The 12585-nt window shown below is 32.8% G+C and overlaps 1 protein-coding gene across 1 annotated transcript in view; it reads right to left on the reverse strand.

The window, feature by feature from the left end:
* WDR17 (WD repeat domain 17) overlaps positions 1 to 12585 on the reverse strand; it is a 50468-nt gene that overhangs the window by 20895 nt on the left and 16988 nt on the right. Inside the window, exons 6-16 of the mRNA XM_032186851.1 lie at positions 10580 to 10831; positions 9786 to 9908; positions 9248 to 9435; positions 7896 to 8064; positions 5965 to 6056; positions 4791 to 4873; positions 4000 to 4086; positions 1400 to 1564; positions 746 to 948; positions 488 to 637; positions 267 to 397 (exon numbers count right to left, since the gene is read on the reverse strand). Of these exons, the coding sequence (XP_032042742.1) occupies positions 267 to 397; positions 488 to 637; positions 746 to 948; positions 1400 to 1564; positions 4000 to 4086; positions 4791 to 4873; positions 5965 to 6056; positions 7896 to 8064; positions 9248 to 9435; positions 9786 to 9908; positions 10580 to 10831 (1643 nt within the window). The remainder of the gene's footprint in view (positions 1 to 266; positions 398 to 487; positions 638 to 745; positions 949 to 1399; positions 1565 to 3999; positions 4087 to 4790; positions 4874 to 5964; positions 6057 to 7895; positions 8065 to 9247; positions 9436 to 9785; positions 9909 to 10579; positions 10832 to 12585) is intronic.

Below are 12585 nucleotides of genomic sequence, written 5' to 3' on the forward strand. Positions count from 1 at the left end.
GCAAACTATTCCTATGACAAATTAAGCTATCCCACCTATCTTCCTTTATGAAAGTTTGATGTTCACAAGTGACAATTCAGTCATGGATGCTTTTACAAGCAGAATTGTTAAGAGAGCTGATTTCTGTGTATTTTTGAACTTCCTTTAAGAGAGAAAATGGTAGAGGAGAAAGCAACTTTTGTTTTAGAGATTAACTTCAGAAGAGTGCGTAGAGAACACTGACAACCTTAACCTGACTGACATCCTTAAGTTTGTAGAATACTTACTGAAAAACATTCTGAAAACCATCTTAGTTTCTTTCCTCGAGGATTTCCTGTCAGTTTTTCCACTTCTTGCTTAATATCCCTGGAAACTTTACCACACAGCAAAGGAGGAGCACCAGATTCCACAGCACGATCTAACAAACACAAAGATTTAGACTTTTTTTTTTCCTTAAGTATAGTAACATACAGAAAATTAAAAAAAACTGTATATGCAATTTACTTACCTATATTACCAATAACCTCATCCCAACATCTATCTGCTAAGATATTTATTTGTATAGGATTTACAAGAGGTGTCAATGACCAGAGTCTCACAGTGGAGTCCCGAGAGCAAGAAGCCATAGTAAATGGACGACTAGGATGACATGTTAATCCTAGTAGAGAGAGCATTTAAAAATATAGTCAAATAATTAAGTTTATCTAAAAGCCAGTTTGATTAAAATTTATTTTAATACAGAAATAAAACATATTTAAAATATTACCATACACATCTGCACCATGATCATAAACTGTGTCCAAACACGTTCCATCTCTTGTGTCCCAGACTCGAATTGTATAGTCCCAACTGCCAGATATTAGAAGGTAAGGAATTTCAGGATTCCACATCAGTCCCCGTACTGGAGCTGTATGTCCACTAAGAATATTTATACAAGCATCCTGTGTATAATCCCATATTCGAACAGTACTGAAAAAGGATACAAAAGATTTATGTCCATTAAAAGATTTATGTCCACCTATCTGAAATAAGACTGTCTCCAGCCAGCATTTCAAACTTCAGAATATTTATTTCTAGGAATATTTATTTTCAAATAATTCCTCTTTCAAGACCAAAGCTTGCACCTGTATCTTTAAATGCAGAATAAGCATGTAGTATCATCCTTGCCTCACTCCTGTTGTTAACAAGCATCAGGCACTTTCTGCTCTTGGGAAAGCATTTGGAAAAATGCATTGATACAGCAGTTGTGACAAATTTAGATAATTATTCTGCTGCCAAAACACTGTGTTAAACTAACAGAAGAGCAACATTTAATTTGACCAAAACAGAGATTTGTACTATTATTCACAGAGTTTTTTAAGGTGCCAGAAACAGTGCAACTAAAGATCTTAAATTTTCCTAATAGTTCAGATATACACACCCATCATCAGAGCCACTGCAGAGGATTCCTTCTCTCAGAGGAGACCATCGTACATGAAACACCTTTGCAGTATGCCCTGTAAAAACTTTCAGTGGCTGATCAGAGCTGGTTGCCAAGTAATAAACACGAACATTTTTATCCTCACAACCAGTAGCTATCATATCTCTGCAAAATAAAACAGGAAAATCAGTCCCTGGAATCATGAAAAGTATTTTCAAGGGTTTTGAGTTTAGAAGTAAGTATGATGCATATTTTACAATTTACTTTTAAAGTATCTTATTTTGCTCCTACTTTATGATGTCACTACTGATAAGCGTATTTCAGATTAAATCAGGAAAAAAAAAGACAAAGACCAAGATCCATTAGTTACAATAGGGAATAGTATTTGCACTACAGTCTGACCAAGCATTTCTGAAAATAGTATACTCTATTCAGAACTCAGCACAGAAGTATTAGTAGATTGAACTACCGTATAACTGGTTTTGACAACAAATTCTCATGTTGGTATTAGCAATTATCTGCACAATATTGCAGTTGCCTCCTAAATATTCAGCTTAGCAGTCACTAAAAGGAAGCCAATCTAACGTCTCCCTTTCCTGCTATTGAATATCTGCTCTTTTCCATGCCTCGATGGCCAGCACGTGTAAGTCAGCTTTCAGCTACCAAATTCCCCTGCAATGCTTCTCCCTTAACACAAACTTGAGTTCAAATCCTGGTGTAAAAATTTATATTAAAAATTCAACACAAAATTGTCCGTACCTGCATGAAAACTAGACGGTCTGAAGACAATTATTTCTGTTGCTAGGATTAGTATTAGAAAAAAAAAAAAGCATTCCTATTATTAGATACACTGAAACCTCAGTTTGCTGCTTAATCTCTTGTATGACAAGTACAACTCAATTTTATAACTCAGAAATCATTTGACAACTGTATTCCTTGCATTTTCGTGTATTTATCTAAGAAAAGAAGTGTGTTCTTGTCACACTCAAATGACATATTCTAAATTAACTCTTAAACTTCTTGTAATCCTTTGGTTAGTCTATGCAATGACATCTGTATTTGTTTTTACATACAGTTTTTTATCACGTACTGCATGTTTTTATAATTTACTGAAATACACAGAGAAAAGCACAAGTAATGAAAAACATTGACCCTCACAGACTGTAACTATCTGAACACATAGCTTTCTACAATTCCCATGAAGTATGGGTGAGTGAAACAAGTAGTCGAGGAGGGTGAGTCCTAAAACAGATGTTTTTTTCCTCTTCTCTTTTGAAACTTTATAGACACTATCGGAACGAACTATGTATTAGGAAACTCACCAAGAAACAAGTTGACAAAACTGAAAATTCAGAAGAGATGTAGAGAACAGCATGACTACTTTGTCATCGGAAGTAATTGAAAAAATCACTAAACAAAAGCCAAATAGTAGAATGTGGAGTATTCTCAAACAATTCTTTGAAAAAATATTTAAATAAGCCTTATATTGATAGATTCAGTTTTTCAAATATTATTTTTTGTTACTCAGGAAGAATGCTGCAACGTATTTTCAGTGTTTCTTTTTATCAATTTATAAGATTACATAATGTACAAACATTTAAAATTATAGTGTGTTACTTCAAGTTACATTTTGATTCATCTTCAGGGAGTTGATTTCAAATTAAGTATATAATGTAATAACTGAAGAGCTGTAATATGGCTCTTATTCAGCTACACACTTATCAACTATTGCCAAAGTGTAGAGGCATACTGGGTTCCTTCTGATGACATTATGTGTGGTATTATTAATATTATTAATAATATTAATGTGGAATTTTTTACTTCGAAGAATTGCAACTTATCTAGACATAAATTTTCTTATAGCTACTTACGGATATTTATCACTATCAAAGTGTTCTCAGAATTGGACAACCAGCAATAATTAGACATGTATTAAAACCATATTAAATTTCTTACATTAAGCTTCAGTTCTGAGAAGGATCTAACAGCATATTTCTAATCTGTAATTCTGTTTAGTACAGGTTGCCAGAACTAGAAGTACTTATTTTGCATTGTTATGTTTTGGTAGAAATAAATATCACCTGAGGGACTGAAACTTACTGTCTCAGGCACAATATCATTGACATAATCACATTCATTTCAGGGTTGAAGTTGGTATCTCTTTGTAACATGCAGTGCCTTAGTGGATGTCCAGGGTGTTCAAAAGTAGCTTAAGAGATCCCCATGCCTTATTTCATTGCAGTTTATGTATCTCCCAAACCTTACAAAGTGGTTATCTCATACCTGTTCATATAGGTTTGCCATTATATGGAATTAAAACCAGAGATGTTTTCTTCCTGATAGTACAAAGATAACCTTTTTAGAAGTTAAATAGACTGTCTTACACAAAAAAATAGAATACCAGACAATGAACACTACTGGAAATGAACACTACTGGAAATGCAGAGCTACTACAGACATCCTACTGTGAAACAGAAACAATTTCTGTGCTCTAATATAACAGTAAGTATCATATTCTAAAATCAATAACTTTGTGTTACTTTATAGCATTAATCCAATTAAATACTACGTATCAATTATTAGGGTTAATTTTTACTCACTTGTTGTTTTGACTCCAATCACAGCCAAACACTGCAGCTGGATGTTTGTACTTGTGAAGAACCTTGCCATCAATGGTTCGAATAATACTGAAACCAATTACAACAGAATATTAGGAGGAAAAAAGCTACCATTCTGAGTAGGCTATCCAAAACTCAAGTTTGATTATACACAAATAAGCCAAATAGCAGTAAATTAAAAACAAAACAAACAAACAAAAAAGCAAAACAAAAAAAACAGCATACAGAAAGAATTTAAAGAATGTGGGCAGAAAAGGAAAAAAAAGGTTTGAAAATGTACTGAAAAAATATACACAACAATGTTCTTGCTTGACATTTGATCATTTTTGCAAATAAACTATTATCCTCCTCTAGTAATACAATCGTAACTTTTAGTTTGCTCTGCAATAGTGATTTCTAGTCCTTGAAATAACAAACTTTAAAAAAAACAACAAAACAAAACAATGAAGACAAGAGGGATAGCTTTTTGATAAGTGTCCTCTATGCCTACAGGTAAGAAACCTAGAAGAATATTCTTGGCTAAGTAGAAATCAGTAATCGGTTTCAGTATCAAAGTGAAACTACTCCTTTTGGATACAATTCCTTTATTTTTTCTTAAAATCATGAAAAATATAGCCTAACAATACAGGAGATTTATATACACCAAATTTTGGCCAGTGAGAACGGTTTTAAAATTAATCACCGATGGTGCTGCCAAAGTTCACTGACTTGAGATGTACATTTGGTGTTTTATTTTTTTTTAATTTATTTTTTTTTCTTCCAGTAACACTCACCAAAATCCATCACCGCTGCAGGTTGCTATTCTTTTGGAATCTTTATGACTCCAGGCAATGCAGAAGATTCCATTCTTTCCATGCTTCAAAAAATGCAAAATACCTATCAATAAGAAATAATTCACCCCTTTTTCTCTTATCTATTGACTCATCTGCTTTATTTTGTTCTCCTATGGGTTTCAGCCCATTTCTCCCAGAAAACTGGGACTGAGGACAGAGGGACAGAGACAGTAAAACTGTCCTACTCTCCAGGAACCAAGAGACAAAGAATGAGCAACTCATATGAATCTGAAGCCTGAATAAAGGTTAGCTGCTTGTTCTAATAATGACATTAGTAGGAATGAATAATTGTGGTATGTGAAAACTTAACTGGGGTATGCATCAGGACCAGTGTTTGAGAACAGATGTTTAGTAGCACATGTTCCAATGTTCTACATGTTAAAACTTGAGAACTTCTAAATGTTTTTGTTGTTGTTGTTGTTGTTCATTTGCTTGCTTTATTTTATTAAAAAAGGTTTTTCTCCATATCGGTGTTCTTAAAGAGCAGCCCTTTCCTCCAATGCAGATATTGCCACAGTTAACTATGTCTGTCTAACATAATATTAGAATATATATACTGAGAATATACAAAATAGTACAGAATACTACATTATTAAATAGCTCTTTATGCCACTAACTAGTTATGGTACCACTTCAGGACTTGTAAAAGCCTGCATATATTACAGGTAATACAAGGCAAGATTGTAAATAAACCATACTGCCTAGTGTGCTGCAAAATGCAGCTTCTTGGTCTAGACTTCAGGGAATTAAATTTTTTTGGGGGGGCTTACATTTTAAAATATGGAACGTCAATTCACCATTTTATGCTTTGACGTTTGTATGTCCATACACATTTAAGAAAAAATTGTCTTTGCTTTTCCTATGTATCGCTACAGAAACAATTTTAAAATAATGGAGACCTTCTGGTGCTTCACCATTCTCAGGTCACAAATCTACTCCTAGGAAGTAAGAAAAACTTCACCTGCCTCAGAGATAAACTGGCACCCATATCAATCTTTCTACACATTTTTGTTATATCGTCTTTTAAGAACACGTGACAGATCATCATTTATTGGCACTAGAAGGAATGACTAACTTATATGCAATAGACAAAAGAGAAGCAGGCTCATCATACCTCACTGAATCGGGTTATCACTTTGCCTCTTGGGACATCCCAGATGAAGCCACCATTTCTGGATGTTGCACCTGCTATGCAGTTCAGATCTCCTTTAAAAAAAGACATTTATAAGCTCTCATAAAAAAAAAAAATATTAAGTCATCAATGCACATAAACAGCAGTTTTTCCATGCTTTAAGGCCAGCATTTGATATTAAGTCGCAAATAACAGTTTCAGCAAAAGCCTGACCTATGTTTCTGCATTCCTATTTTGAAAAAAGGGCAAACCAGAAGTTGAATAGTTGCAAAAGTATTGTCAATGCCTGCTGAAAGCTTTGCAACTAAGGTGACAAAAAAGTCATGTCCATTATGCATACGACTGAAACTGAAAAACATATACAGTCTCAATATTTCAAGTTTGAAGTAAAGCATTTGCTTTTAAAGTTCCATATATACTAAAGACAAATCAGGGAGAATGCTACAGGTCACATAACTTGGGCCTAATCCAACAGCCACTGGCTCTTCCCCACCCCAGTGATCATCTATCTAGCTGTAATTTTGCTAAACAACCCTGTGACACAGGTAAGTTTCCACTGTTGTTTTATACTGTACTTCATATACTTATACTGTACTTCAGAGGCAAAAAAGGCAATCCATACAGGAGGAGTCTAGAAAGCTGTTTAGAACATACATACATAAGAGATTCAGATAGGAGAAAGTTAGGGGAAAAAAAAAAAAAAAAGAGGTATCACCATGTTTAAAGGTCTTATGAGACCAAATCCAAATGGTGGCATGCATTGGATTGTATTTTAGGAATGAAGAAATATGATGGTACAAGGTGGAGAGGAAATTGCTGGGAGTATGGGATGTGAAAGAAACAAGAAAAGTTTTGTCTGGAGTGGGCAAAAATGAAGTGTAAGGAGAACAAGTTAAGAGCAAAAGTTTAAGGACATACTTTCAATTGGCTTAAGTTTACTTTTTTAATAATTTAGAATACAAAAACACCCCCATTCTTCCCCTCACCATCATGAACAAACTATTCTCTTAATGCAAGATACTGAATTTAAACTGAATTTAAATTTTGGAACAAAATAACAAAAAAGATGTAAAAACATATGTAATATTGTCATAATTTCCATGTAGCACAAAAAATTATCTGTGAAGAGGAACATGGTGTAAGATTTTTTTTGTCTTTTTTTTTTTTTTTTTTTTTTAAGTGTCTTCTCATTTCACTTATACAGACAACATTAAGCTTCCCACTAGAATCATAGGAGAGCAAAGCACTGAGCTGAATTAAGAATTAAAAAAGCAAACAACTGTATCTGCTGTCCAAATAATTAAATCACAAGAAAGCTTTCTTATCATCAACTACTGACATCAGTAACTTTATCAGAAATGTACTTTCAGGTTCATCTAAATGGATTGCAAAACAGTTCTAACAAGAAAATTTCCTACCAACTTCAGTGGCTTCTCTAAGGAAGAGTAGACACTTTGTGGAAAAGCTACTCCCTATCCCAAAAATAATAATGAAAAAAAAATAGAAAAGTAAAAGTGGAGCTCTTCAGTGATTAGAATACTACCTGAAGAAGGATGAGATTGAACTGAACACATATATTCCACTTTTTCAGCATAAAATAGAATTTAAATTCCTTTAATCATTTGCCTACTGTGCATAGGAAGCCTCATCATCTCTGTAATGCAGTGCTAGAAAAACTTTGCAGAGCTTTGTTCCTCTAGTCTCAGTATGAAAGGCAGAGATCAGTCCTTATAATGGTGAGCTTCAACGAGTTCTGAAGCACTAGTTTTTACAAGTTTTACAGATATTACTTCAGTTATGTTTATAAACTTTTAAGACAACCTCCTACCTAAAACTAATACTTTTATAACACAAATTGCTGCAAGTCAATGCTAATTCAAAGAACATTTAGACTTAAAGTAAAATATTCTTACCTGGAGCCCAAGAAATGGAATAAATAACCCCCTCATTACCAGGAGATGTGTAAACTGCTGTTAAAGTATTTATATCCCAAACTTTTATTGTGCCATCAAATGAAGCTGTAGCAAGAAGATCAGGGTTATCAGGTTTGAATTTGCAATCAAAGATGGTCTCAACATGTCCCTTAAATGAAACAAATATTGAATCCATTTTTATTACTTTTTTTTTTTCTTCCAGAAGTCCAACTCTAGAACAAACTCTAAAATAAACCATATTATAATCTATATGTTATGGCTAATCAGTCAAAATTAAAAGACATAAAATAGCTTGGACTATAACACTCCTTCCCTTCATAGATCTTTATTAAAAACAGAAACATTCTGCCTTAAAACAACAAGGTGATGGAATGCCAGGGATGCATTAGCATTGCCCGTTGAAAATGAGTTGCTAAGAATATCGCTAAAAAAAAACACTAGACAAAAACAAGAAAAAATAAATTGTAAAACAGAAATAATTTTGTTCTTCAGGTATAAACTGACTGAAATAATAAAGCTCTGTATTTTGATTATATTTGAAAAAAATGTACTAGTATTAGGGCAAATTTTCTGTATTCTAAAACAGACTGTTCTATTGAAATTTAAACTTCAATCATTCAGAAGTTTTGCATCTCAACTGCTTGTTTTCTCAGACATGGTCCTCGTTAAACTTGACATACGCATGAAAAATAGATAATATAAAAAATGTTAAGCCTCAGGTTCTTTACAGAAAAAATCTATTAAAAATTAACATGGAACACTAACCTCTATTCAAACACCTACTGGAGTACACCTGAAAATTACTGGCATTTTTCAGTGCAAAGGGAGTAGGGAAAGAGGAAAAGAGAGAAATCGTCAAAAATAACCAACAGACCAGTGAAGATGCTTACCTAATATGTGATAAATTCAGTTTTGAATTTCTGCTTTAAAAAAAAAAATAATTTGGTCTTTGTCATTTTAAACTGAGGGACCTCACCACTTGAGTGGCTTTTATTTTTTCTCAGATTTGACTAGAACCTTAATTCTGGATTATAGAAAGCCATTTAGGTAATATTTCAGTGGAGATGATGAAATTAAACTAAAATTTTAGCTAAAAGAAATAAAACAAAAGCAAAACAACCACCACCACCATAACACCCTTAAATCTTTACTGGCTAACAACAAATTTAGTCTCTTTTTTAATGATAAAACTTGTTTGAGATTCCTATAAAAACTTTATTCCTTTTTTTTTTCCTGTTTGTTTTCTGCTGTTAAAAAAAAAAAAAAAAAAGAAAAAAAAAGAAAAGCTATATAAGCAAAATTGTCATTCCAAAGACAGAGATAAGACATACCAAATCTCTAAGGAAATCCCACTTTCTGGCTCCCATGTCATAAAGGCCCACACCACCATCCATGAAACAACAGACAGCATGACCAGGAGGAAGAGAAAATGCTTGGTTTGGGGTTAAAGTTGGCGGAGGAACAGCTTCACTTGTCGAGGATGTATGATGATTTTTAGTTGGAGATGGTGATAAAAATGCTTAAGAAAAAATAGAAACATAAGATTATTTTTTTAATTTTCCATTTAGCAATAAATAATAATTATATAGAGGAAATTGCTTTGTATTACAAAGAGATTTAAAAAGGAAAAATAAATGGACAATTGCTGTACAAAGCCTGGCCTACTAAAGAAGGACATTATAAAGAGTTTGATCCTTTACACATTCATTTGTCCCACCCATCAGCACCAGAGAGCAAGCACTTTGCTTAATTAAGAACTAGAGAGCCAAGAAAAGTTTTCAGAGATCATCTTGGGTATACCAAGATTCACAAAAATATTTTCTTAACTTACTTCTAACTGTAATGAATAACAATCAAATGTAAACTTACACTTTTTCTTTGGAGGAGAACTTAGTACATGCAAACCATGGAAACCCGTTTTCTTCAATTTAAAATTATCTATAGGTGTTGTACGTGAAACATTCCAAATACGTAACACACCAACTTGAGAATCTGTGGTTAAAAAAGAACAATTTATTTTTTTAATTTTTTAATGTATACAGTCTGTTTAAGAAAAAAAAAAAAAAAAAAAAAAAAGACAATGAATTAAACTTAGAATCCTAAAAATATTTATAGGCAGGCACAGTTGTCTCCGTGGTAATTTCACTATTAACAATAGCAATTAGTAACATTAGTTAATTAAAATTCAGCTGATAAACTCTATGGAAACTCTCTCTTTATAAAAATAATCTCATAGTTTCATTTTCCTTATTTATTGGTTCTCCTACCTTGAAACTATACTACCTTGAAACTACAGTATAGAAAAGAAGCAGGAAAAAGGAAAAAAAAAATCCTTCTGGAAATAGAGAAAGAAAAGCAGAAGAACAAGAATTGGCACCCTTCAGTGCCAATTCAGTTCATTCCTATTCCATAAAAAAACTCTAATGATATTGCTTAAGTGTGCATAAGGAAAACATTATTTAGCATAAATACTTTGATATCACTTTTTTGTACCCCACAAATAGAAAATATGTAAAAACTGCTTATTGTCATTTCATGTTCTTTTCCATACATCTTTTTCTTTGTACAACACATGTATACTTTAATTTGTAGAAATGTTAAGAAACAGAAGACTCAGTGCTATATTCACTACTTTTCCATAAATCAGGAAAGAAAAGGCTTACCTCCAGTTATAAACATTCCTGGTGCACTAGAAACCCAGGCTAAACACTGAACAGATGCTGCTGCACTGGGAAAATTAAACGTTGTGATACAGGACAAAGATTCAGAATCAACTAGTCGTATGCCATTGTGTAAATTAGCAACAAGAAGGTAGTCAGTTGACAAAGGGTCCCACTCCAGCGCTGTAACAGGATCCTCTTCATCTGTTCCTTCAAGAGACTCTGGTCTTAAGACATGTTTCTGATTTTTAGAGCCTTTAAGAGTACGAGAATACAGTTATTTCAAAATGAAATCAAATATATCCTTGAGATATTTACAAGGATTGCAAATCTAATTTTTGTTTCTCCCTGAAATTGTTAGCAGCTTGCCTTACTGTCTGTACCAGTGAAATCAACGAAGCTGGCACTGCAATATTTGACTTAAAGTAGTCCTAGCTCCATCAGATAAGACTTTTGTTTTTTTAATACAGCAGAAGATAGAAACAACTTTCAGATTTATCAACAGAATTTTATACTAAAGAAAAATATGTTAAATATACATTGTCCAAATAATTTCCATGAGCAAAGAGGTATGCAGCACAGTTGAAGATGTGAGCTATTTTAGTATAAGCAAATATGCATAACAGGCGTATTACATTTGCACAACAGCAAAAATATGCAAAAGAAAAGCAATGTGAAAAAGAAAAAAATAGTAGCAAAGTAATGTTTACAAACAATTGCTTTCAAATTTTTTGGTTCTCCAAAACTACCTGTGCAATTATGAAGCATTCATACATTTTAAAGCCAGAACAAGCCATTAGATATCGAATTTGACACCTGCATAACAGATAACCTTGTATTAAGAAAAAAATCCACTATTTTGCACCACTTTTCTAGAAATAATTAATTTACATCTTCAACTATTCAGTTTTAAATTTACTTTTCAATTTTAATAACAAAAAATATAATTAATCATATTTTGATAAATGCCAAGGCCTGACTGTATTAGTTAATGATTGACGTAGGGATATGGTTTAGTGGCAGATTTGGCTAGATTAAACAGTTGGACTTGATAGTTTTGGAGGTCTTTTCCAACTTAAGTAATACTATGATTTTGTGTAGAACAAAGCCTATCCCAACTAGAACCAAAAAAGAAACAATGTTGATCACTGTGGAACATTCTTAATATTAAAATAACTATTATTTTCTAATAAAAATTCTGTTATTGTACATTGTATCTGGCATTAACTTTATCCATCATTTATCAGAAATTGAGCAAATGAATTAAGATTTTACAACTAACAGCTGCATAAACTGATTCCTCCATTCCACTTATGTTTTTATACAAGAAAACTGCTAAGGTGTAGTCATCTCTTCTCAAGCATCAGGAATAAAAGCTCATGGGAACCCCTAACTGTTAAATTTTATCTTCTATTAAAAGAAAGCAATTGTACTGTGAATCATGTGATTGAGTCACAGGTGATTTAAGTAAGCTGTACTTAATTCTGAGAACAAATGAAAGGTAATCTAGTATAGAACACCTGGTTCTAAATGACTGCACTGTATTTCTTTAAATAGGTTACTAATCTTAAATCCTTGCCTGTATTTTCTTCACACTAAATGTTCTGCTACAAAAATGGATAATCTGGAATTAATTAAAAGAAAGTATAACTACAAGAGAAAGACGTAAGTAGTGTAGTCTGCTAATTATTCAGCAGTGACTCAAACAGAAAGACTGGATTCTTCAACAAGTCAACACACTGCACTCTCAAACACTTAACAGGAAGCTGTGGATGTTCAGGTTCTCTCTAGAGAGTGTTTTGTAGAATCAGTAAGTGTCCACAATAAGTGTATTTTACTTATTCTGCAAAAGGACTGGACCCTTTAAAAGAATGGAAAAGGAACTTTTTTTTTTAAATTGATTTTTAAGTAAGTCCTGGTCCAACAAGCCATTGTACACATTTTACAGTAGGTACATGAGGGCTGAACTTTAAGCTCAGAATGCAAAATATTAGCTTACTAGCCTGTAC

Source organism: Aythya fuligula, chromosome 4 (genome assembly GCF_009819795.1).
Source record: "Aythya fuligula isolate bAytFul2 chromosome 4, bAytFul2.pri, whole genome shotgun sequence".
NCBI classification, from domain to species: Eukaryota; Metazoa; Chordata; class Aves; order Anseriformes; family Anatidae; genus Aythya; species Aythya fuligula.